At 36.7% G+C, this 27,818-nt stretch overlaps 1 protein-coding gene across 3 annotated transcripts in view; it reads right to left on the reverse strand.

The window, feature by feature from the left end:
- bmp2k (BMP2 inducible kinase) overlaps nt 1–26,261 on the reverse strand; it is a 45,382-nt gene extending 19,121 nt beyond the window's left edge. For 2 of the 3 annotated variants that reach the window (XM_059550369.1, XM_059550367.1), the window contains exon 1: nt 25,123–26,261. In XM_059550369.1, the coding sequence (XP_059406352.1) occupies nt 25,123–25,267 (145 nt within the window). In that variant the 5' untranslated portion in view covers nt 25,268–26,261. The remainder of the gene's footprint in view (nt 1–25,122) is intronic. The other variant, XM_059550368.1, reaches the window with a different exon arrangement.
- Between the last annotated feature and the right edge of the window lie 1,557 nt (nt 26,262–27,818).

Genomic DNA, 27,818 nt, shown 5'->3' on the forward strand with positions numbered 1-27,818 from the left:
ATCGAGCGGGAGGTTGCCGCTTGATAAACACACAAAACTCAAGTACATATGGAAGGATGGGTTCTAGCAGACCAATCACAATGCTTGCAGTCTGCATAGAATTGACGCGCTGTTAGATTTTTGGAGGTGCACGTCAGGCTATGGTTGAGGATGTGCGGTCTATGCGTAGGCTAAACGCTGAATTATAAATCAACCTTTACTCTAATTACTTACATTTTTATACATTTATATAATTTTTAGGGATGCACCGATCATGATTTTTCATGGCCGATTCCGATACCGATTTTTTTACAAGCAAACTGGCCGATTCCGATACCGATTTCCGTTTTTTTTTTTTTATCTTTAAGCAACAAACAAGAAAGAAGGAAAGTGTGCATAAACAAGATGTTTATTTGGTATTTAATAGGCCAAACTGGCTTCGGGCTATTGAAAACAATAACTGCAACCATCTGAAATTAACAGCAGTAACTGCACAATAAGTAGCCTACATTCAATACAAACGGTACAGACATCAGCATTTAGGTTTTGTTTTTGAATTGGGTTGAAACTACATAGAACTGGCCTTAAATTTAAAGATTAACTGTAACCATGTGAAATTAAAGGCAATAACTGCATAGTTCTACAGTCCAAACAACACAATCAACACGCATTCAATAAGATGTTTCTTAATCAGCATTCAGTATTTTAGTTTTTAAATTTGCTTTTAAATAGAAAAAGGTCTTTACCAGTGTCTTTATTTACAGACTAAATAAAAGTATGCTATATAAATAGATTATTCCAAAATGTTAAAATCAAATAATGGTGGTGTGAATAAAACAAAGATGCAAAGTGTTTTCATTCATCCAATTAAAAAAAGGGTAATGGTAATGGTTAGGGTAATGATTCACATCTATATTTTTTTAACTTGAGCCAATGAAAAATATTGTCTCAAGTTAAAAAATATAGATGTGAATCATTACCCTAAAAATTTTTAATTGGATGAATGAAACACTTTTTCTCAGTGTGCTACAGTAGGTGATTTTTAAATCAAATTTAGTCTATGTAATTTTAAGGTAAAATAAAAATAATCATCCTATACAGAACTGTCGTTTACTTCTGGCTTTTCAAACGTGTATGCAAGTTCTAATTTACAAAAAAAAAAAAGTTTTGTCACAGTTTAGTCCGTTTCGTTTCTCATCCAACACGTGAGAAGTTGAAAAAAAAAGGCCAAAAACCGGCCGATTGCCAATCGTGTATTTTAAGCAAAAACCGTCCAGCTCGATTTATGGCCGGTCAACCGCTGAATCCCTAATAATTTTATTTATAAATAAGACACAACAACAACAACAACACAATATGAATGCTTCATGTTTGGGTTTACTTAAATGTTTTTAAAGGTTGTGGATTTGGAGAAATGGTGATGAAAAGCAAAATGGTTGATATCACTCACAACAAAAGCATTGCAATTTAAACAGAGTCCTGGGTACCACAGTGTGTGCACCTTGAATGAGAGTCGGAAATGAACAATTTAAAACCCATTACAACTGTTCACGTCTCATTTTGGAAGAAATTGTAAGACACCTTTTGTAATGGAGTACTTTCATTTTGCTTTAGGTTTTTTTTCCCCCCTCTCATTTAAAACTGGAAGTTTAATGGACAGAAGAGGTTGAACTTTGTATAAACAAGATACGAGTTCAGGGATAATCTGTGAGACCTTCCGTGACTCTCGTTCATGTTTAATGCAGGTATGAGAGAGAGAGAGAGAGAGCTCAAAATGTCCTTCCAGCATGGGTTCTCTGATACTGCTCAGTTGCTCAATACATGTAATGGATTTTCAGGAGGAAAATATGATAGAAAAGAGGCCGTCTTAAGCCAAGTTAGGTATTGGCTCACTGTTGGCAGTCGCCTGTGTACAAAGTTGGCCTTAGGAGAAAGACAACCTTATAAGGTTGGCTCACCTGAAAATGAAACTGACATATTTACTCAATATTATTCCAGACTCGTATGACTTGCTTTCATCTGTGAAACAAAAAAAAATACTTTTTTTTTCTTTCTTATAATTCCATAATTCTAACTCTTCTAAAACTGTACACTATCTATGTTTGAGAAAAAACAGTTAAGTTCATGTAAAGGTCACAGAGATACTAGCAATAAAGGAAAGACTGTAAACTGTAAAAAACAATGAGGGTTAATAAACTGATTCCAGATGGGCTAACAATAGCAGTCTCAGAGTGAATTTAAAATAAAAAAAATGCTCCACATTAAAAGTAATAAGGTCAATAAGTAAAAAAAAATTAAACATTTTAATATCTAGTCACCTGGCTTAAGTCTCGGTGCTTCAGCAAAACTCAATGAATGTGAGTACTGACTGCCTACACAGTGGCGAGGAGCTCTGAACCAACATGCAGCGAAGAAGGCCGCCATGCCTCCACAACACTTCTCCCATCAGTTCCAGGGTGAATGAATCCTGGCAACGTATGACTGGCAAGCCTTTTCTCATTAACAGCATGCTGAGTCACGGAGCGGTCCACAGAAAGAGAGAGCCTGGCACAAAGGAGGACCCACAATGCTGCACTTGTTGCCTAACAAACTCATGCTTGTTAAGCTGCCCTGAATTGAAGATGTATTCGAATGGAGACCCACTAATCTGGACCTTTAAGCGGTGGAGAAAAACAGCGTTGCAGAAAAAAACAAAAACTTGGAATATACTTAACGAATCTAGGTTAAAGCAAGCATTAAATGGAAATTTACCTTATCTATTTTGTAAATGCACCTGGTTGATTTCATAAAAAAAAAATATTACTGCTTGTTTTTTTGGCCTCATAATTTTTAATCAAGACATTAACTCAATTTATTTAAATGGCAGACGTCTCTCATGATGTATGACTTATCAAATTGTTTAGTCCACTCGACTGCAAGCTTACATTAATATCTGCCTCCATCCACTCAAAAACAATGGATAAAACCAAGTCGCCATTCTACACTTTTTTTTTCTTTTTCAATAATCTGTTACACAAGGATATACACTACCATTCAAAAGCTAGGAATTGTAAAAAAGTCGTCTATGATCATTTGCATTGATTTCATCAAAAATACAGTAAAAAAAGTATGCTCACTTGTACTTCTACTACAGAGCTTTGAGCAAAATCTCTTATTCTTCAATTTAAAAAAATATTTGAGATATTCAGGCTACATAAATGTGAAGGAAGAGCCCAAACCAGTGACTGCCTAATAATATTGAGCTGCCTATATAGTGTGACACCCCAAAACAATACCACTAACCATATTCAAGCACAAAGATTGAACAAAGCGTACAGCATAGGGATCTCAGACACGGCTCAGAAAGTGTGTCAGGGTTCACGCTGTCACTGAGCAAGGGAAGTAGATGCACACTGCTGATTACTAATACAGATTAAGAACAGTTCAGTCTCACACTAACATGCTTCACATCACTAAACCCAAGTGGCTACAGATATACAGATATGCACACAAACTTTGTCTTCACCCAGAATGAAATGACAATTCTGTGATCATTTGCCCACCTCATTTCATTAAAAACATGTATCACTGACTGAACTGTGAAACACAAAAGATTGCCTGTATGGTTTTGGATTTTATTGATTTTCATTGCATTATCCGAAATTCTATCTTCTTTAGTGTTTTCCAGAAGAACGTCGTTCAGGTTTGGAATGACATGAGGGTGAGTAAATGATCACAAAATTGGGTTTTGGATTAACAGACTGACACAGCAAATCTTATGTGTAAGCAGGAAAATAAAATACACTGACACGAACAGAAAGTGTCTTGAATAACATGAAAAGACATGTTATGCAAGCAGGCTGTTCTTTTTTTTAACTTTTTATAAGAAACAGGAAATGTAGTCATGCCATAAAACCATAGTTGTAAGACTGATGACTGTCCTAAATTACACTGGATTATTACTGATATAGGTCAGATGCTATTCTGACATAAGTGTCAGTTATTTCTTCCTGTGATCTAGAACAGTGGCAAAAGGCCATTTACACATTTCAATAATCTTACGGATACCAGAAAAACATACACACAAAACAGCCGTCACCTATCCAAATGCAGCCTCTGTTTCCTCATAAGAAGGCTCATGGGGAGCTAAGGGGCAGTGTGAGTGGTGTTGATGCCTGCTGATGGTGCACATGTGGTGCAGGCCAGTGGTTTAAATCAGGCCATTGGTTTAGCTTGCTCTCTTTAGTGGGATGCAGGGATGTAACGATGCACCCCAAACTGGTTAGAAATTGATAAAAATGTGTGAGGATTCAAGTCAGTGGAGATGTTAAATGAATAGCGATAGGGCTGCAACAAATTATTATTTTGATAATCGATTAATCTAATTAGGGCTGCTCCGATCACGATCGGCCGATCGTTATGAGCATCTCGTCAGTAAAGCCGGTTCTCTAATCAGCGGTAAATTCCATCAGGTGCGTGATTTCACATAGAGCAGCTGTTACTACACGGAGCCGTTGTTAACGGAGAAGCTGCGCAAATCCACGTTCATTTTCAGCGTTTGTTTGCGCATCTTCTCAGTTAACAACGGCTCTGTGTAGTAACAGCTTCTCTATGTGAAATCCCGCACCTGATGGAATTTACCGCTGATTAGAGAACTGGCTTTACTGACGAGATGCGCATTAACGATTGGCCAATCGTGATCGGATTTGGCACACAAAATGAGATGGCAGAGAAACTCTTATTCACCATTGAATTATTTAATTACCTAAAATATATTTTTGTAAGTCATATGGATAAGTGAGAAGACATTTTATTTTTTGGATAAACTAATATTCACAACAATCTCTCTTAAAATACCTAATAGGGTTATGATAATCAAAACAGTCCAGAGCTAAATCTAAATTTGATCTCTGTAAACCAAACTATGACTTTAATGAAATGTTTTTTTTCCCCACTAATAAAAATATTTTATCATTTGCTAGCTCCACACTGGAGAGCTGCTTTATAGCAGCAAAATCAAGTTGTAATTCTAACAGAAAGCGACACTGACTCTAAGCTTGTCACAATAACAACTTTTTGTTGTGTGTTGTGTCGCATATATTGTCGATATATTGCCCCAGAAATATTTTTTTTTTTTCTTGTTTAATAATACTGTAAAGCTGCTTGATTGATAATTTTTTAATTGTCGACTTTGTCGATAATGTGGACTAATCATTTCAGTCCTAAATTGCAATATAATTGGGGCCGGGGTTTATATGGATGTATATCTGAGGGGAATTGACTGTCCACAAGGTTTTTTTTTTTTTTTTACTGAAAATTCAAGTAGGTTTGGAGCATCATAAGGGTGAGGAAATAATGACAATTTTTTTTTTCGGCTGAGATATCCCTTAAAGTAACAATGTCTGAAGCATTTGTATTATTCAGCTCCTTTTAGACTTTGAGAAATATGCTCTGGAGAAGCGAAGGCACTTTAATTATATGGTTGAAAAGAAAATGAACAGGATGAAACTTTACAGAATGGAAATGAAGAAATGAACAGGATGTTGAACAGGATGAAATCCAACAGGATGTAAATAAAAAGCTAAACTTCCCATGGTGAGATGTGCGTGTGTGTGTGTGTTCCTGCAGATTAGGGTTGGGCGATGTCTTCAAATTTGGCATCAGACAATGTCTACAGTGAAACATCGTTTCATACAGTGAACATGGACGATGGCGGGGGTGGGGGTGTTTGGTTTGTGGCTGGCGGGGGTATTGGGGGAGGTGTGCCCGAAGCATGGATCCTTATAAGGGAAAACAACTAACGATTCCTAACGCCGTGTCTACACCGGATGCGAGGCAAAATACTATAGAATTACTGACCTATAATAGAGATTCATTATATAGAGATCAGTCAATAATTATAATCAGCGATGCTGTCTACACTGGATGCGGTACGGCATGACACCACAAATGCCTGACAGTAAACTGCTGCTGCGTTCTATTTATGACGTGCTGATACAAATTTTGAATGATTTTCAATGGTCCTTTTGTCGCGTCCAGTGTAGACAGTCTTTAAGTGATGCGGTGCAGTGCCACACGAGAACTTTTTCGCGTCCGATGTAGACACTTGTGTAAAGAGAGATGGCTGAGGATGATGGCGAATGACTTGCAGATCCTCAGTACCACTGACAAACATATAATCTTGTAAAATGTGGTAAGTACTGCCCACTGATCTATATATATGACTGGATCGCTCATCACGTTCTAAACTGCCAGCAGACAGTGAAGCCACCGGAAGTGTTTGACCCGCCATCTTACTAATCCCTACCAGCAGAGAGCACCATTGAGTCACATTCAAACCGCTGTCATAAAATAACTCAATTTGAAGCAAATCATTCAAACGGGACTCGTTTTTTGTTACGTGTATGTAAATTAATGTTTACTTCAGATGTTACATGCAGTGTTTATGGTCTTTTGCAGCAGGATGAGCGATACATTTAAACCGTTAAGGTGGGTGTGTCTGCTGCGCACTGACGACAGAGGTAACTGATCAAACACAAAAAATGGCTTATTTCTTTATGAACATAATTATTCAGGAATAATTAAACATGAACGTATTAGTATCAGAAATTGATTTGAATATATTACAATGAATAATACAATTATGCTGTTAATATTGCTCAATACATGAAAAGCTTAACTTAATATCTTGGAAATAAAGCTTTATAAAGTTTATGTCTTTAAATCCGTACTGTATTTAGTCAGTTATTTATCTGAATAAATTCAGATTTCAGCAGTTTGTAGTTTGTTATATATGTTGAGGTCGTGTCTGTCTGTTTATCGTGTTCATCATGCTCACTACTTTAATTAACATAGTTTTTTAATAAGTAGGGGAAATTCGTGACATTTAAAAAAAATAACCTTTTACATGCCTAGGGTGTTTGCATTGTAATAATGTACAGAAATACTTCAGATTTATAAATGCTGACTTGTTAGGTGATGTTTTTCTAATTAAAATCACACAATTTCCTATTAATTCAATAGAACGTTTACGCACACTGGGGATTACCAATATGGCGGCGCGGAGGCTTCACTTTCATGACGTCATGAGCAATCCAGTTCTATATTATGGATCAGTGGTACTGCCGCTCCATAGTATAAACAGAGTAGGTGTGATAGCGAATCTCATAAGTGATAGTGAAAGCAATTGTGCATTCAAAAAGGGGCAGGGGAGCGATGGACGATGGCATTATCTATCAGCCCAAGCCTACTGCAGATCTAGCTCAAGTTTAGACCTTCTCCTTTTTCAGTAAGAGCCAGAAATGGGTGATATAGCTTAAACATCAATATTTCCAGTTGTTTGACAAAATGTATGTTTTCAAATTTATGCCAATGGAATACAGCAGTTCTCCCATTGTATTTTGTTACCTCTTTTCACATCTGCTTGACATTCCCCAGGTCTGGATGTCATATTTTATTTAACAGAGGAATCTTTCATAAACATAAATGACCCACATGCAGCTCACAAATATCTGTTAAATAACACTGCCTAATCAGTTTCCCTTAAGTCCTCTAAGTTACACCACAATGATGCTCACAAATTTATCTCTGGTACAGGCAGACCTTCTAAAAATAGAGACATGTCTGCTTTTGGTAAGAAGCTTAGAGATTCTGCACTTTGCAACAACCTCCTTGATGGCAACATGAAGTTGACTTTTCATTCTTTTTTTGGAACTTTACAGATGGCCTTCATTTTCTTTCTCATAGACTTGATGATTACAACAAAACGTTCACTTAGAAGTGCTGCATATTTTTAGCGAAAACATACCCCCTAGAGAAATGTCATTCAGCTAGATTTATCTATTAGCAGTAATCCGATATGTGACTCTAGACCACAAAACCAGTCTTAAGTGTAAATTTTTCGAAATTGAGATTTATACATCATCTGGAAGCTGAATAAATAAGCTTTCCATTGATGTATGGTTTGTTAGGATAGGACAATTTGGCCGAGATACAACTATTTAAAAATCTGGAATCTGAGGGTGCAAAAAAATTGAAATACTGAGAAAAATCGCCTTTAAAAGTTGTCCAAATGAAGTTCTTAGCAATGCCTATTACTAATCAAAAATTATGTTTTGATATATTTACGGTAGGGAATTTACATCTTCATGGAACATGATCTTTTCTCAAAATCCTAATGATTTTTGGTATAATAGAAAAATTATTTCCACCCATACAATGTATTTTTGGCTATTGCTAAAAATATACCCCAATGACTGGAGACTGGTTTTGAGGTCCAGGGTCAAATTTTTCTCAGAGCAATTTTATGACTCTTAAAGGGATGGTTCACTTTCAAATTAAATTTTGATATGTTTTAGCTTACCTCAAGGACATCCAAGATGTAGGTGTCTTTGTTTCCGCAGTAGTTCCCATTTTGATATTTTTAGGTCAAACCGTTCTTATCTGTGACTCATATAATGGAGGTATATGGTCACCACCTCAAAGAGCATGCACAGAGGAGTCCAAATTAAACAATTCCCCATCGTAAGTACACATTGATGACCTAAGACACGAAACGAGCAGTTTTTGTAAGAAAACGAACAGTATTTATATCGTTTTTACTTCTTGTACACAACCACGTCCAACTGATCTGAGGGCGCGCGTGCTTCCTGTTGTCATGTGACATTTGCGCGTGCTCTGGCTTAGTCTGCGCAAGCGCGGAAAGCCCCGGAAGTTATCTCTCGCGCGTTTCAATGTAGAGAAAACAAAATCAGAAAAGCAAATTACAAAAGAATACTTATTCACTGACAGTGAAAGCAAGAATATACAATAAGTAATATATTCAAATGCTTTTGACAAATTGCATTCATTAACGTCATGTGCAGATATGTGCTGACGGTGACGGAGCCATTTTAAAAATTTCAGTACCTAATGGTGTTGCGTTTGTGTGAGCACTCAGTGAAGAGCATGAATCACAGACGTAGCTGTTGAGCATGTGAAAACCGAATGGTATCGTGGTCGGTACTTTTGACAACACTAGTTGAAACTATAATAGGACTGGGGGTTTTTTTGTTAGTTTTTTGTTTTAAATTATGTTCCTTGGGAAAATGTTTTCTGATGAATGGAGTTAAAAAATAAATCAACTTTGGATTTGACAAGTCATCAAATTGTTCACTCAAATATGTAGACCAGGGCTGTTTTCAGCCCAGACAAAAATTGTGCAAAACGTTTTTTAAATGGAAACGGTGGTGCGTTGAACACCCTGTTCTGATGATGCAAGAGTTGCAACTATAACAGCTGAGAAGGCCATTCTTTGTGTTTTTTTTTTTTTTTAAGAATTTTCATAGTCTGATGAAATCGGTAAATACGTGTTTAATACTGCAAAATATGGTCAATGTTACAGTCACTACCCTTGCTGTCCTGAATAAAAGAGAACATCCCAATCAAGTGAAGGGATTTGTGGAAACTGTGGTTCCTAATGCAACAGGTGAAGAATAATCTACTTCTTACCTCTGAGACTGTTATGATTAGTAGTCGACCGATACTGGTTTTTTTTACAGCGGATGCCGATATCTTGGAAAGCAGTGGGGCCGATTGTCAATCATTTGATTGATGATTAAATGTGTAAAATAAATATACTTTAGAAGACAAAGTATTTTTTCACAAATAAATATTTAATACAAATATGATTAAAAAGGAAGTAAACACTGTAACCAAAGAACAGGGCACTCAGTATTCTGGGAAGTTTGTGTGCACTGGGAATCATATTTTTCAAATAAAGCCAAGGTAACACTCAACTAACATACAGCACACAGTGAAAATGATATGAATACGATACTGGGCAAATGCATAAAGCGCAGCATAATTTGAAATCACAAGTTTAAGGTTTAAAGCATTCAATTCACACAGACTGACTGTCACACAGAGAACATGCGATCATGCTGGACACTAGGGAGGTCAACGATAAATTGATGATCTATTAATTGCTGATAAGAGATGCAATCGATTAAAGCTATCGATGGTCGGTTAACCGATTTAAATGTTAGGCTGCGTGCGGCTCATGCGCAAAACACGTGCGAGCATCTGTGAGTGACGGTGTCATTTCACCAGATAATAATTTCATATCGTGCGCTTTGCAGGGCTGCGGGGACACAGGACAGAGGCTATTCATTCCAACAACTTGTTATTTGTTCCTATGATTTATTAATTTGTGGCAAGAGGCAACTGATCATGTTTCATTAATTTTGTTCCTTAACCTATGATTTAACTGAATTGAAGGAACAAATGAATAAATCAAACAAATTCTTAATTCATGAAAAAATAAGACGTAAGGGATTGATTAAAAATGGGATGCTTTAAAGAAAATGCATAGCCTATGTAAGTAATAGGCCTAAAATAAAAATAAGTTTATTTTCATAAAAAAAAAGCCTAAATAATTAAGATAACGAATTTAAAACGACAATGTGGTGTGGCGCTCCATAAACAAGTTCATGGAAAGGAAAGAATGACAACGCGCATTCTGTTTGTTTGCTTTATTTTACAAAATTTTACAAATCTTCTTTTTTTATTGTGAATGCACAAATAAAAGTAAACACTTTTGCGGATTAGGCCTATATCTTACTCCAAAGTGTTTTTTTTATTTTTATGTCTCAGCTGTACTATTGCACTGGCGCCTCACTGTGTTTTTGTTTCATCTTGCGGGTTTCACAATGATAAACATGGAATGTCGATGTTTACGTAAAGCGATGTAAAGAGACAACTGGCATTGTTACATTTGCTACAAGGGCCTGCACTTCAGCGTTCATATATTTATCGCTGTTCATCAAGTTTCGAGATTAGTTGACAGAATGTTTACAGTATGTTACACAGCATTTTAAATCAATCTTGAACTTGCCCCTGATCTTATCCTTGGCCTCTAACCTGAGCTCTGTGCTAGGCGCAACTATTTCCTTTTAACATTAGCAGGTAGGAAATTCATAATTCACTTTGTTATTCATAAGTAAAAAATACCAGCCCCTATTTTAAATAAAATTTATTTAAATATTTTAATTAAATAATAATAAATAAGTAAAAATTATACAGAGAAGCATTTCCACATCCTCAAGGCCAAGATTTAAGGGGCTTTTAAAATGTATCTGCACTCTAAAACAGCACATACTCTACAGCAAAATGGTCTAGAATGCAGCCTCAGGTCACAAGTAAAGTAAAAATAATTAAATAAATAAAAATGTCACTGTCTTAAAAATGCAGTTCTTTTGAATTACGATGGTGAAAAGAAAGCAAGATGTTTTGCAACAGTCATTTGGAACAGACTGTTCCCATCTAGTTCTCTTTTTTTTTCTCAATGTGTTTAAAAACAGAGGAAACATTCTTTGGCTGAAGAAAATCTATTCAGCCTGACCTAATCAACAAAGGTCTTGTTTACACTGCAGGTCTTGATGCCCAATTCTAAATTGTTGCCTATATCTGATTTTTTTTTACCGTCCATTTACACGTTCTGTTAATTGAAACCCATATGCGGTTTATATGGTATTATATTTATATGGTGCTTACACTTGCCATATCTCCAAGGTTTCCTGTGTTGCTGTCAATTACCACCTCCCAGGGTTGCCAGGTTTTAGCAACAAGACCCACCCAATTTCTAAAAATAACATTATTGGGGTCGCTTCAACTCGCAGACATGAAAAACAACCCACGGCAACAGTGGTAAACTAATCCCATGGACTTGGCAACTCTGCACCTCCACCTGCCACACGTGCTTCCTCCTGAGAATAATACAACATCATTAAACCGCAGATCTGATTTATTTCCGCACATGAAAGAAGCCTGAAACCGATCTCGAAATTTCTGAACTCTTCTGAACTTTTTTTTTGTTTATACTGTAGAGATCCGTGTCACATATTTTGAAAAAATCGGAATTGGGTTGCATTTAACCCTTTCGAGTCGATTTGAGTCTTTCTCCTGAGAACCCCAAAAATAACTTAAATTACACTTTCAGTATTGATCGTACAGATAAGAGCAATACATCAATAAAATCTGTAAAGGTTCTACTTTTTGTATACAGACATAATAACAACAAAACTTTGTGCATTTATAAAATAAAGATAACAAACAAGGTGGGCTGTCTGCAGCCTTTGTCTGGGTGATCTTCATTTAGACACGCGTCATTAAAATGAGCTAACCTAAACAATTGCTGCCAAAAACAAATATTCTGTGATAAAGTAATCCACATGAAAACAACGGGATGTCCGTTTTTCACGTCTCCCTTCATTATATCTAATGCGACCACACCCACGCGCTGAACGCACGTTTGAGATTAGGGCTGAAACGATTCCTCGAGTAACTCGATTACAAAAATTGATCGTGGGCAAATTCCTCTGCCTCGAAGCCTCTTTTAATTTATTTTAAATTTCAAGTCAGGTTCATTCGCAATGATTTTTTTAAATGTGACAACGCGTTTACGTCACCCACAAAGCGGAAGGAGACACAAGCGCTGCTTCCGAAATCGCATACTGCAAGGAGTCAGCAGTGTTTTGATTTGAGGGCGTGGGCATACATAAAGAGAACGTCATGGCGTTTGTCCATTGCAAGATAGAGCTGGCATACCACAACTAGGGCCCTATGATTTCTGCGATCCAGAAAACGCGGAGGGAATTGCGGAATCCAGTCATAAAAATGGAATTTACAGTTTAACGCGGAATGGCACGGAATTTGCCAAATTTTGAATGAATTAATCAAAAATAGGTCATTGCACTTACATCAAATCACGATATGGACTAATATCTGTAAATATTAAACCGGAACAGTCTATTTAAATATGAATCCTGCATGTTCTGCGTGTTTCTGTGCAGAAGCGAGACTTCCTTTATCACACACACTGAAGCGCGCTTGCTGTCTCACTAAATGAGGACATGAACACATGAACGACATCTCCAGAATTGCTCTGACAGTCACTTCATGAGCATTTGACCGTTTGATTTGAGTAAAACTAGCGTCACATCACATACACAAAACTGTAAAGATACGTCAACCCATCAAAATAAAAGTCCTGTATTACTATTGTTCAGCAGAATGTACATAGCCTACTTCTAAAAAATAAATAAAAATAAAACATTTTTTTAAGGTTTAATCACACAACATTTCTTCCATGTTTTATTTTTAATAGTAAATCCCCTTTGTTTACCAAAACGTTAAGTTTGCTTAATTTTCAATAATTAAAAGATAAATTAAATTAATGTTTTATGTGTTTAATGTTTAATGTGCATCACAGAAAATGTTTTATTTAAAACCCCAACTGAATGCACTTAAATGCACTTAATTAATCTGTCAACTTTATTGTCATTGTTCACAGTACAAGTACAGACAGAGAAACAATGGGTAATAATTAAATGTTTATTTTTGATGTATGCATTGCATTCTATGCATTTAAAAAGTAAAAATATTTTTTTTCTAAAAAAGGAAACTTAGTTGTTCATTTTAAGAGACCCAGGAGTCTTATTTTCTCTTGCATAATTAATATTGCACTAATTTAGCAAAAACACATTTTATCCGAATACTCGATTAATCGATGGAATTTTTGGTAGAATACTCGATTACTAAAATATTCGATAGCTACAGCCCTATTTGAGAATAAAATGTTTCACTTAAGAGACTGTTCTTCAAGTTTTTTTATTTTATGGTTTGCTTTGCGATGAGAGGAATAAGACATAATTCACCCCAAAAAGATGTGATGTGGATTACCTCAGGATTTGAGATTTGATTTCCTCAGAAAAAAAAAGAAGTCTCTTTTTATTTATTTATATACTTGTACTAGTTTTCACATAATGCATAAACATTTTACTAGTTAGACTTCTTCCAAACTATAATTCCTGACTAAATGTATAATCAAGTGAAACATTATGAAGTTTCAATAACAATATACACTACTATACCATTCAAAAGCTTGATGTAAATAATATAATTGTATCAAATACATGTAAATGTAACAAATGTAACAAACAATGCTGTTCTTTCAATTTATCCCCCCAAAAAATGATAAATGAAATACTCAATCTTTTCAATATTAATAATAATAAAAATAATAATTTATTTGTAGATAATCAGATTGTTAAAAGGATTTCTGAAGGATTGTGACTGCAGTAATGATGAAAAAAAATCAGCTTTGATTGTTCCTAATAAACTGTTTAACTGCACTCGCAAGTTAATATTAAATTATGTTGTGTTAATTAAATATATTCTTAATAAACTACAAACATAAATTCTATACATTTATTTCGTCCTCACATTCTTTCTTGTAACTCCTCCCTCTCAGTCACAAACCTGACTGAAAGGCTCATTATGCAGCTCATTATGCGAGCCTTTGTCTTCTCAGGTGTAAATCACAATGATATTCATGATAGTTGACGCCTACTCGCATATGACTTTTACAAACAAAAAGAGTCTTTGAAAATGTTAATCAATATATTGTTTTCTGTGAGTGAGTAAACAAGATGATTTTCACATCATTTAGAAAGAAAAAATCTATGCTACAAGCTCCAGTTCTCAAAAGTCCCGGCAACCAATGTTCTGTATGTGTTTTATGGCCTTATTCAAATGTTTTAACATTTTTAGTTTTTCACTAACCACGCATAACATTTTTTTTTTCTAAAAAAAAAAACACTCATGTACATACATGCTGCTCACATATTATTATAGCACAGTTTGTGCTGATTACAGTGATATTAGACTTTAGCCATTAGATGTGTATAAGTAACTGAAAAAAGCACAAATGTCAGGGCATGACAAAACTTCTTCAGGCCCCAAAAATACCCTTAGACCTCAGAGGGTTAAGGGACAAGTGTTTCTCTCAATATCTCCTTACTGTTTAGATACAAGGGAGGCTCTCATGCAAATTATGTGATAATTTGCTCCCACATTCCAGAGAAGAGCTTCAAAATCATGACATCAAGTACACACCCATGCACTGCGTAAGCATGCAACTTCTATTTTTAAAACCACTTGTCCATCTTGTGGAAATTTTGCCGTAGAAGATACCAGAAAGACAGAAAAACTGTTTAATGTTCAAAAAAAATTTGAGGTGTATGCTATTAAGAGTTTGTTTATTTTCTGGTAGGACACTTGTCTGCTACAACTCCCCATCCTCTCACCAGTTTGCAGTCTCACTCTGCCGTCTAAACAGTCTGCATTGTTCAGGATGACAAGAGGATCTGGTCAGATGCCAGACAAAACACAAAACAGTTGCCAAAGACCATTCACCACATACAACTAGCAACATACTGATTTAGACAAAGGGATTAGAACTAAATCAGAGTTAGATCATCTTAGAGTACTAATGTTTTGACAGAGAATTGCTTAAGGAACTCTTTTGAGCCAACACACGGTGTGAGATGCCAACCCCACTCTGACTCACAGAGCTTGAGTGACCTATTTTCTCAAAGCAGTGTATGAATTGTGTGTGTGTGTGGTACAGCTGAAATGTTAAAGGCAGAAATGGGTCCTCACAGAACAGTGTGGAAAATCTGACACGCATGTCTTTGTCATCTCTCAAAAGTGGCACTGGCAGAATGTGAGCTTATGCCTAGGCAGCCAGGACTCAAAGAAGCTTGATGCATTGATCATTTCTTTTGGATTTGCAGAATTTAGCAAAAGGTGATTTGATGGGGAAAGGGGGCACTGTGTACCTTGCCTGCATATAAAGTCCCCCTTGTTTCAAAACTTCATCTTTGCAGGTTCCTTTGAATTAATGTTTTCATTCACTGGCACACTGCCACTAGAGGACTGTGCTAATTGTTGTGTCATCTGAAGATGGCATGGATACAACAAAGGGGAGGTAATACCATAATATAACATTCATCTCATTAAAGAGACACAGCAAGCAACCAATAAAGATATAGAGCACAGGGACGAGGCCTGGAAAGAGATCATTTTACAATCAAGCACTAAATGACTATGTTCTGTATGCTAAATATGAAAACGAGTGTATCTGCACAGCTCCTATAACTGTGCTTTGTATCTGCTGATTGCTGACTGAGATTTACATGCTTGGCTCACTGACCCTGTATACTCATTCATTTCGCTCATAAACGAGATGTATCAGTTCATTCAACTCATTCACAAATGAGAAGATCTCTCGATCTCGTTCAACAAATCACATGCTCCGTCACATCTTGAGTAACTCTTTGACAGGATGAAACAGTTCAAAGAGCTGTTCACGAGCTGCGCATGTGCTGCTAATAGCGCCATGCTTGCGCGCTGGTGTGGAGGGAGGAACTTCAGTGAACGAGAAATGAGAAAATAAATTTTACTTTATTTGCGGGCTGGGGCTGGCCAAATAATTTCATAAAAGCGGGAGTCGGGACCCTAGACTGCATGTGCGAGCACAAGTGATACTGTGGCCGCCGGTCCACGACTGGTAGAAAAAGATGACACTGACTAAAGATGACGTTCAATAAAGCTCACTGGCTGAGTTTTCTCCTCTGAAAGAAATTGTAATTTATCTAACACTCTAATTTATTTTTTTCATATTTTGACATTTCATATTTTGTTCAAATGTTTAATATATCTGCTGTTCATATGTTCATTTATTAGTGTGTTATATGATTAGAATGTTGTCCCGGTTTTAAAATAAAGCACAGCAATGATATTTGAGGGTGTATTTTCCCTTTTCAGGAAAAGTATCGAAATCGCAATTCTTGACTAGGTATCAGTATCGAAACAATAATTTTGGGATTGTGACAACACTAATGTCAACCCATGTGACAAAACACACATGCACACAATGCTCAGAAACTAAAAGGACCGTTTCCAGCAACTAAACACAACAGAGGCCTGTTTCAACGTATGTCAAGAGACCAAAGCTGAATTGCCTGGGTTGACATATGACTGAACTCTCATTCACCAATGTCGTTGGTGTCCAACGACAGTTGGACACCAATGTCCAACTGTCAGTAGGACATACAGGCCCTATAGCAGAGAAGTAAGCGAGATAACTGATAAGGAAATCAAAGTGGCTCTTAACACAGTCATTCACCCAGCACATGCTCAGTGAGTGGGGTAACACCTCCACACACGACTCATTCAAGGTCAGTCCAGTAATGCTTCAATTGAAAGTGCAGTAAAATGTCCTTACATTAGGAACCGCTCTGAACCGGTTTGGTGTCAAATGACTCTAACAGATATTGGTTTACAAGAGATCAAAGACTAAAGCAGATTATGCCAGTCACATACTTAAGAAGTGAAACCAGGCAAAACAATCAAGTCATGACTAGGTTTGTTGACATAAAAGAAAGCAGTCCTTCTGGGGCTTGTTGACAGAAAGGTGAGCAGATGGCTGGCTGTTTAGTGACCACACAAAGTTAATGCATTCTGCATTTAACATGCATGACAACAATGAACGCTCACTAAATTACTCTGGCAATTTCCAGACACTAAATACCTTTATTCTGTCCCAACAGATGAAATCAGCTGTTTTACTGCATTACAGATTTCAATTCTGCACAATATCAAAAGTAAAAGTGGCTTCATTTAAGAGCCTCATATATCATCCCATTATAGAACAATCACATACTGTAGACAGGCTCTTGGAGAGCTACTGCAAAGTGCAAATTATGCCCTCCCAGCCAGAAATGTAGTCCCTCACTCAAACTCCAACCCATCCTCTGCCAACTCCACAGCTGGCTCTAATGAGTTGATTGAAATAATGTATTGGAATAATAAGAGAGCATGATGGTTTTGTAGGAACGACAAATAGTCAGGCTCAACGAGCAAACACAAACGAAGCTACTTCCATCACTGGATGGTGTGCTGCATTGTTTCAACACCCTTTTAACAGCTGGTCAAACACAACAACAAAAGGGCCCCAAACCACATATTCATTACTCTAACAACATGCAGATAATGTTGATATGATTTCTCAACTAATTAAAATCATGTTATTATTTAGGCTATTTCCTTTTGAGGAACTGACCTATCTGTAATCCCCTCCCATTGAGCCAATGGCAGTCGAGTATCAGTTGCGGGGAGCGAACCTCATACATTCTTAGCTTACTGCTCCATAGAGAAACATTGGAAGATCCGAATCTTGTATCGTTTTGATGGTGTTTATGCCACAAAAATGGAAAATCAATGTGCCTGCCCTGGGGTACTTGTAACAATGATTCCAGGTATCCTGAGAGGATAGGCAATATAATTAATTTTATTACATTTCCTAAACCCAAACAAAACAGAGCAAAATGTCCCTAAGCACTCAACCCAATCCCAATGAAGACAAAAAAAGTAGTGCCGGGCGGTTTGACCAAAAATGTATATACCGTTTTTTTTTTCAAAATTATGCCGGTTTTCCGGTTTATGACGATCTTTTTTTCATGCATAATCAGGTGTACAATGCATTTTCTGCTGGTTGATATTCCAAGACGTGTTTGCGGCTAAGATGCTGGAGTAAATTGCTTGTGCATAAAGCACTTGCATGAAATGGATATTATATATGCATAATCTGCCTGCAGTGCATATGCAGTCCGCAGCACGGAGTCATTGTGCTTTCACACAGGACGTGTTTGCAGTCCGCTACTGATCCGCGTCGGTTTAGTCCACAAACACAACATTTGTTTGTTTTTATTTCATATCATGTAAAAAATATATATATATATATTTTTTATATATATTATATATACAAAAGGCGGCAACACGAGCCATTTGCTCCAGCACCTTAGCCGCAAGCACGTCTTGGAATATCAACCAACAGAAAATGCATTGTACACCTGATTATGCATGAAAAAAAAAAACGTCATATATATATTTTTTTCAGCATCGTAAGTCTTTTATTACAGAACAGTCACAATCTTTCATAGTTATAGACATTAGTTTAAACTCAATAAATATAAACAATGCATTATTCATGCATTTTACTTCTAGGTTTGTATAATAAGCTGCTCAAGCAAGAGGCAAAACATTTAAACACAATAATTAGCCTACTTTTCTTGTCAAAATATTTAAAATTAAAACACCACAGACAGAAACAGTCTCGTGCATTTTGCATTTAAATCTTTATCACAAGCAATCCCACGGGTCTTAATGAACTTTGTTTTTCTGCTTCCATAAAAGTGAACATATATATTGTTTTCCTTATCTAAAAGCTCTTTTTCTTGTTTTAAACCTAGCCAAAAACCCATGTGACTGTGTTTCCATGTCAATCCATGTTCATTTTTCTCGCAAACAATGCGCTTTCACTTTAATTCAGCGCCTGCAGCACAGCAAAAATAGACTCAGTACGTTAACAATCGCTTCACTGATGCAGACGACGCACCGCTCCTTGAACGCACGACGGACCGCAACCTCGTGCAGCTGGAATCCGTTAATACACACAGCAGACGGACTGTGTGAAATAGGCGTTATAACGTAACACCAGAGCACTGCCCTCACCATGCCTCGCAGTCGCTGCTTAGAAGTACAACATTGTAAAGGGTCCGTCTGAAAACAGTGTCTCGCGGCCGCGGTGCAGCATAGCGTTCGTTCCGAACGTGGAGTAATTAAATACACCGGTATATTCAAAATTAACATCGTAACAAAAATATACACCGGTTTTCGGTATGAACCGGTTTACCGCCCAGCACTAAATAAAAGTTAATTTTCTTGTTGTCACTCTCATTAAGTTACAATTTTCATCTGCTCAAGCTGAATGTTAATGTCATCTTGTGTTTCAGCAAGGTAACTTAACACTAAAGTTAGTGGGTCCATGTTAACGTACGAACCTAAAAAGACGACTGTTCTCGCGTCATGTACAGTGTAGGTCAAAAATACAAAAACAAAGGTCTACATTTCAGTAGATTTTTCAGTAAATTTCATTTCTACGTTTGCGTACCGACATGGTTGACAGCTGTTAATGTACAATTACCATTTTAGATCGACAAACTGTACTGTATAAGATTGCTATTCAAACTGAAAGCATAAATCTAGGCTACCCACTACCATTTTCAAAGCCCATCACAAAACTGTGACATTTCATTCACTGCGCTCTACAGTCAGCGGAGCTAAACAGGGAACCGAATATACTCACTCACCGGCAAACAGCCAAAATAAAAGATTGCTGATTTTAAGTTTGAAAATTAGGTATATTAGCATTTTATTTTGAAGTTTACTATAAAATAATTGTATTTGCATTTAATGCTCCCTTTTTATTTTAAAATAAAGTAGAATTATCACACTTATTTAGTTTATTTTATATTTATATATGTAATTTATGTATGTATGTATGTGTAAACTAACTAAATTGCAATAATATTGTCACTATTATTAATTTATCTTTTACAATTATATTTGATTGATTATAGCTATCGAATATTTTAGTAATCGAGTATTCCAGAGTATACCAAAAATTCCATCGATTAATCGAGTAATTGGATAAAATGTGTTTTTGCTTAATTAAAGTGCAATATTAATTATGCAAGATAAAATAAGATTCCTGGGTCTTGTGACGGTCACAGAGGGACTGCACGTTCAACATGGACGTTAATACGCAAACACATACGCACAAACACACACCGAGACTGTTTGGTGATACAAGAGTTTATTGTAATTATTGATCAGAGAGTGAATGAAATACCTGTAAACTATGTGTATTGTTCCTGTGTAGCGTTTGTCCCGTGATTTTTAGAGTCCTGGTAAGAAACAATGGCAGGTATTATTGGTTCCGCTTAGGGTGGGAATCTACCATGTATTAATTGAGCGTGGGGGTTTCAGGGGCAACGTAGCCGAGTTGTTGCTGTTATTTCCTGTTTAATGTGAACGAATTAATAACATCAAAGTAGATTTATTAAGTAAAACATCATGCCAATATGTTTCTTTCAGACTCTGTATATTTAAGGGAACATGTGTAAAGTGTTTACTGTGAGTTTGTCCCTCCACATGTGGTAATGGTGCTGGCCACCAGTATAAATCTGAATGTCTTTGTAATGGAAGGTAGTCTGTGTTTGTTTCTGCAGTGAAGAGTGTGGCCTGAGGGTTGCAGGTATTTTATTCACTCTCTGATCAATAATTACAATAAACTCTTGTATCACCAAACAGTCTCGGTGTGTGTTTGTGTGTATTAACATCCATGGTTGAACGTGCGGTCCCTCTGTGACTGTCACAGGCCTCTTAAAATGAACAACTAAGTTTCCTTTTTTAGATTTTTATTTTATTTTTTAAATGCATAGAATGCAATGCATACATCAAAAAATAAACATTTCATTATTACCCATTGTTTCTCTGTCTGTACATTTACTGTGAACAATGAAAAGAAAGTTGACAGATGAAGTAAGTGCATTTAAGTGCATTCAGTTGGGGTTATAAATAAAGCATTTTCTGAGATGCACATTAAACATTAAACACATAAAACATAATTTTAATTTATCTTTTAATTATTGAAAATTAACTTAACTTTTTGGTAAACAAAGGGGATTTACTATTAAAAATAAAACATGGAGGAAATGTTGTGTGATTAAACCTTAAAAAAATGTTTTATTTTTATTTATTTTTTAGAAGTAGGCTATGTACATTCTGCTGAACAATAGTAATACAGGACTTTTATTTTGATGGGTTGACGTATCTTTACAGTTTTGTGTATGTGATGTGACGCTAGTTTTACTCAAATCAAACGGTCAAATGCTCATGAAGTGACTTTCAGAGCAGTTCTGGAGATGTTGTTCATGTGTTCACGTCCTAGTGAGACAGCAGACGCTGAAATCACCGCAAGCGTCACGCGCGCTTCAGTGTGTATAAATAAAGGAAGTCGCGATTCTGCTCCATTCATTAACACAGACACGCAGAACATGCAGGATTCATATTTAAATAGTCTGTTCCAGCTTAATATTTACAGATATTAGTCCATATCACGATTTGATGTAAGTGCAATGACCTATTTTTGATTAATTCATTCAAAATTTGGCAAATTCCGTGCCATTCCGCGTTTAACTGTAAATTCCGTTTTTATGACTGGATTCCGCAATTCCCTCTTTTCTGCATCGTGGAAATCATAGGGCCCTAGTTGTGGTATGCCAGCTCTATCTTGCAATGGACACACGCCACGACGTTCTCTTTACGAATAAAGTAAGTCTATGTTGGCGCGGGTTTCGAACACGCGTTAGGGGCCGTTCACATGTCGTGCCTAAAAACTCGTGGAAAACGCTAGTCGCGTTGCTTTCTCCTTTCCAAAGCGCTCGGGCAGTTGCGCCCCTGGGATGTCTGCCGTTGCTAAGCAACCATGACGTGCTCTCTCCATGAAGACGCGAAAATTTCAGCAAAGGATAAATGGATTTGCAGCACTAAAAATCGCTTGCAGTAGCTCTTCTACTAAATTTATTTCAAAATGGCAATCCATATCCAGCTATGATCAGCAGTTCCTTCATCTTAGCTGAGCTTTCAATGTTGTTACGGGAAAGGATGAAACTGATTGGTTAGTTCATGTCACATGACCCACGGTGCGCTTGCGGCATTCTGAAAAGTTGAGAGGTTTTTAACTCGATGCAGTGCGGACGCGCCTGTTTTTTATGGTTTGTGATGCTAAAGAACATTTCATGACGTCTCAGACAACTGTAAATTTGTGGCTACTGTGGTTTAATTATAAGCGCTATCATAAACTCATATTTACCAAAGTAAAATAATTTTCTTTGCCTCTATTTTTGTATACTGTAAAAACTTCAACCACATTGGTTGAAAATGAATAAAGGTTGAAATATTATATTAGAAGTTGTACTTATATTTTTAGTAAAGTTATCCAAAGGATTCATTAGCTAATCAAAAAAGAACATTAGATTAATTATTATTGTAATAAAAATTATCGTTAGAGTAGTCGACTAATCGGAAAAATAATCGTTAGATTAGTCGACAGAAAAAATAATCGTTTGTTGCAGCTCTAAAATAGATTGTATCGATTCCTTTAAGACAGTCAAATTAACAGTACACATTCAAAACAGAACATTTTCATAACTGTCTGTCTTTTGTCAGGTTTGCTGACTACAGCTAAAATCGATGTTTATTCTACTGAAAATATGCCCAGGAATGACACAAAAAAAAGAAGAAAAATCTGTAAACCATATGGTTTTCAAACATGTATGACTTGCTTTCTGTGAACTATGATATTCTGAGAAATGATAAGTGTTTTTAGCTCCTACGCTGGAAGTCAATGGTCACCAGAACTACTTGGTAAACAACACTCTTCAGATCCTACCAAAAAACCTTCTGTTGTGTTACACAGAATAAAGAGAAGTGAAGCTCATTGTAACCAAATGATGAGAATGTAAAAATTAAACAAAACAACCCAGTAGAAAGTGAAATTAAAAACACTTTTCAAACAGTTGTTTGTGAGTGTGAACTTTTGCACCTATGGCAAATTATATAATTGTGTCAGGTCAGCAAGTTTGAAACTGCCAAGTTGCTGTTCAGCCAAACTCACAGAACAGATGACATTTGCATGAGAAACAAACACCCTAATACTTGTATTAGTCATTACCTGACAGAACAGTGAGAATGGTCAAACATTTACAGGTGAATCTCAATAAATTAGAATGAAGTGGAAAATTTAATTTCAGTAATTCAACTCAAATTGTGAAATTGTGATGATTTTGGATCACTTAACAAAAAAACCACCAATTCACTATCTCAACCAATTAGAATATGGTTACATGCCAATCAAACCTGAGACTCAAAATGGTCTCTCAGTTTGGTTCACTAGGCTACACAATCATGGGGAAGACTGCTGATGTGACAGTTGTCCAGAAGACAATGACACCCTTCATGGGGAGGGTAAGCCACAAACATGCATTGCCAAAGAAGCTGGTTGTTCACAGAGTGCTGTATCCAAGCATGTTAACAGAAAGTTGAGTGAAAGGAAAAAGTGTGGAAGAAAAAGATGCACAACCAACCAAGAGAACCGGAGCCTTATGAGGATTGTCAAGCAAAATCGATTCAATAATTTGAGTGAACCTCACAAAAAATGCACTGAGGCTGGGGTCAAGGCATACAGACGTACATTACCAAACTATAGGGTAATGTCAAGAGAAAAATTAGAAACAAGAGACCAAAAAATGTAGATGTGAAAGAAACCTGGGCTTCCATACCACCTCAGCAGTGCCACAAACTGATCACCTCCACGCCACACCAAATTGAGGCCGTAATTAAAGCAACAGGAGCCCCTACCAAGTATTGAGTACATGTACAGTAAATGAACATACTTTACACTAGGCCAACAATTCACAAAAAAAAAATGATGATGGTCTTATGAAGTATTCTAATTAATTGAGCAAAAATCATCACACATTCAAAAGAACCAAAGACTTAAACTACTTCAGTCTGTGTGCATTGAATTTATTTAATACAAGAATTTAATAATTTGAGTTGAATTACTGAAATAAATGAACTTTTCCACAACATTCTAATTTATTGAGATACACCTGTAAATGACACTGAGCAAAACAACAGATTAACACACAGTAAACACTACAATATACTGAAATGAATGATCAGTTAAAAATACTATTAAATGAAATGTGCAAAAACTTAAAAAGATAAGATTTTCACTGTTAATAACCATGCAGGAGAGATTATCAAGACATCAAGCTTCTTAACTTGTTACTTAAAATATACACTGTGGTCTGTAGAAGGATGATGTGATAAACTTTACTATCTCAATATATTTTGTGCAAAGTTAATTGTACTAATTGTGGGCAGTAAAACACTTGGATATTTGAAAGGGCCTGAGCTTTCACTAAAACTCTTGTGCTTAAAGTTCAACGAGGACAAGATGAAAGACACCGACCAGTTTTTCTCAGTTTTGTTTGCAGTGACAAACATGAATTCAAGATTAGGGTCAGTCCACACCTCCTCATCCAAAACCATGTGATCATTAACAGTGACAAAGGCAAAAAAAAAATTACATCAGATTATATGGAAGCATCATCTGTCTTTGAATTTATGGGAAGGACAAGCAAGCACCAAGCTAGTTCCTCTTTTATGGCAAGGAACAACATGTTAGAACCTAAAGCACGGACATGGCGAGGTGCAACCTGTAGTAACGGCATGTTTACCTTGATACATATTTCCTGAACAGCTTATGGCTCTATGTATCATGTCTGAGGGGTTTGGGGGTTCTTATAACTTCACCAACAGGTTTTGCCACCTAGTTACATGTGTGGCCCAAACAAATGGATCCATTACCTTCAGCGATCAGCTCTTCCACCGTCACTTGGTATCGACCGACAGCAAACACCTTCCCGATGTAGTTGCTGCTTCCAGTACCAGATCCAGACCCACCCCCGAGACTTCCGCTCTCTGACTTCGGCATACGCGAAAACTTCTTCATTCTTGCCTCTTGTGTTCCCGCCTTCCCCAAATGGACAGTTCCAAACACGCTAAAGAAGCTTAAAAATCCAATCTGCTCATCTCCGCTCTTTTGTCCAGCATGCTGAGATATGCTCTCCCGAGATGCGCCAGGCACTTCAGTGCTCGAGGGACGCAGAAAGGCGTAACGTTAGCTGAACGCTTCCTAATTTCCTCCTAAGCCCGATGAAGCAACTGTACAAAAGTAAACCATCAGGGTAGCGATCTGTCGTTAATGAGTGACAACAGCACGAGTGATAACGTCCACGCTGCTATGTTTTCAGGCCGACTCCAGTTGCGGCGGGCTAGCGTGACTGTAATATGGAAGCTGGAGAGAACATTCGCCTCGCTAGCTGACTAACAACAAAGGCAAAACGCTCTGTTCAGACAAAGCATGCGTTTTGCTTTCTGCGTAGAGTCGAAGTTGGTTGAAGCCCAGGCTATCTGAAACCAATGTGAACAACAAACAGGCAGAAAGTGGGTGTGTTAGGCGGAAGCTACTCTGGCGAATGTCTTAAACGATGACTACTGCCACTTCCCCTTTGGATAGTTTAGTTAGCCAGCTCGCTAGCTGACTGGCTTCCTCTATCAGTTTGAACAGGTCATTGTGTATCATAGTCAAATGTATCAGTACAAAATAAGACAGAAATCCTCCAAGCTGCCGTACGTTTCGGACGTTGCGGGAGCAGCGTCGGTTATATTTTCTTTTTAAACGACAGAGTGCTTCCTCGTGCTCTGGAAGTCCCCAGTCACACTGATAAAGTTCGAAGTCGAACTCCAGTGACTCTCCGTAGAATTGGTGGGAGGTTTGTTATCGCCCAATCCGACTGTCTGACAACCTAACTTGTTTTGTCCGATTCCTTTCCATTGTCATGATTGGTGAGCTCGAGATGCGTCCTGTAGAAACTCTTCTCTGATGGGATGAAACGGATGACTGTCTCTCTGCGTTTTGTTTAGCAGTTTGCTTGATAAAGCTCTAAACCAATGTGTTGAAAGCTGTGAATGGATTGTTTGAGTGAGAGGTGCTTAAGAAGTGCAACTGGCACATTCTGTGAATACGGTACACTTTTGTGTCCCATGGGTTTTTTAAGCAAGAGGCATAAATTCAATGTTTTTGTTGTGAGATTTATTGGATAAACTATTAAACATAAAATAATTTAACTTGAAAATTAAAATGGGAATTAAATTGAGTAGGCCTAATAAATTCTTTTTAATTAGCATTATTTATTACAATTATATTTATGCATCTATGTATGTATGCATGCATGTGCTGTTCAGATGATTCATTATTTGGGCCCATCATCATCATTAATCATTATTTGGTTTAATGATTTTGTCAATCATTAAACAAATTGCGATGCTGACTCTATTAAAGGGATAGTTCACCCAAAAATGAAAATTATGTCATTAATAACTTACCCTCATGTCGTTCCAAACCAGTAAGACCTCCGTTTATCTTCGGAACACAGTTTAAGATATTTTAGATTTAGTCAGAGAGCTCTCAGTCCCTCCATTGAAGCTGTGTGTACGGTATTCTGTCCATGTCCAGAAAGATAGTAAAAACATCATCAAAGTAGTCCATGTGACATTAGAGGGTCAGTTAGAATTTTTTGAAGCATCGAAAATACATTTTGGTCCAAAATGTATTGTTTTTGGTCCAAAATGTATTGTAAATGTATTTGCGGATTAATGCGTATTGGAGACGCGAACCGTTTAAAACGATTCAGTACGATTTGGTGAACTGTTTCAAAAAGATCCGGTTACATCGAATGATTCGTTTGCGAACCGGATATGACAAACTGCTTTGTTTTGAACTATCTTACAACAGACACGGAAGAGAAGACAATGCTGAATAAAGTCATAGTTTTTGCTATTTTTGGACCAAAATGTATTTTCGATGCTTCAAAAAATTCTAACTGACCCTCTGATGTCACATGGACTACTTTGATGATGTTTTTCTTACCTTTCTGGACATGGACAGTATACCGTACACACAGCTTCAATGGAGGGACTAAGAGCTCTCGGGCTAAATCTAAAATATCTTAAACTGTGTTCCAAAAATAAACGGAGGTCTTACGGGTTTGGAACAACATAAGGGTAAGTTATTAATGACATAATTTTGCAAATTGGGCGAACTAACCCTTTAAGTTTAAATATTTTCTACAAGCTGTCATTAGCTATCTCCACTTATGTTATTTAGTCAAAATTGTTTACCTTGTTAACGTTCATATTCATTTAATACATGTCTGTTTGATCGGATGGTTATTTAATAACAATAATAAAAGGTAAAAATAAAATGAAATAAATAACATTCTCACAGACCAGCGACCTCAACATTCAGTCAAGCTTAGGGCCCTATTTTAAACCTATTCAAGATTTTTTGCATTGTAAATTGCCCACAGTTTATATTATATACCCTGTTAAGGACAAAACAGTGAATTTCATATAATAATAATAAATATTTGCCATCTACTTAATAATATTATCGTCTTTTACATATTTTTTAATTTGTCTGGGGGAAAAAAAATTTGAAA

This window comes from Carassius carassius, chromosome 5 (genome assembly GCF_963082965.1).
Source record: "Carassius carassius chromosome 5, fCarCar2.1, whole genome shotgun sequence".
NCBI classification, from domain to species: Eukaryota; Metazoa; Chordata; class Actinopteri; order Cypriniformes; family Cyprinidae; genus Carassius; species Carassius carassius.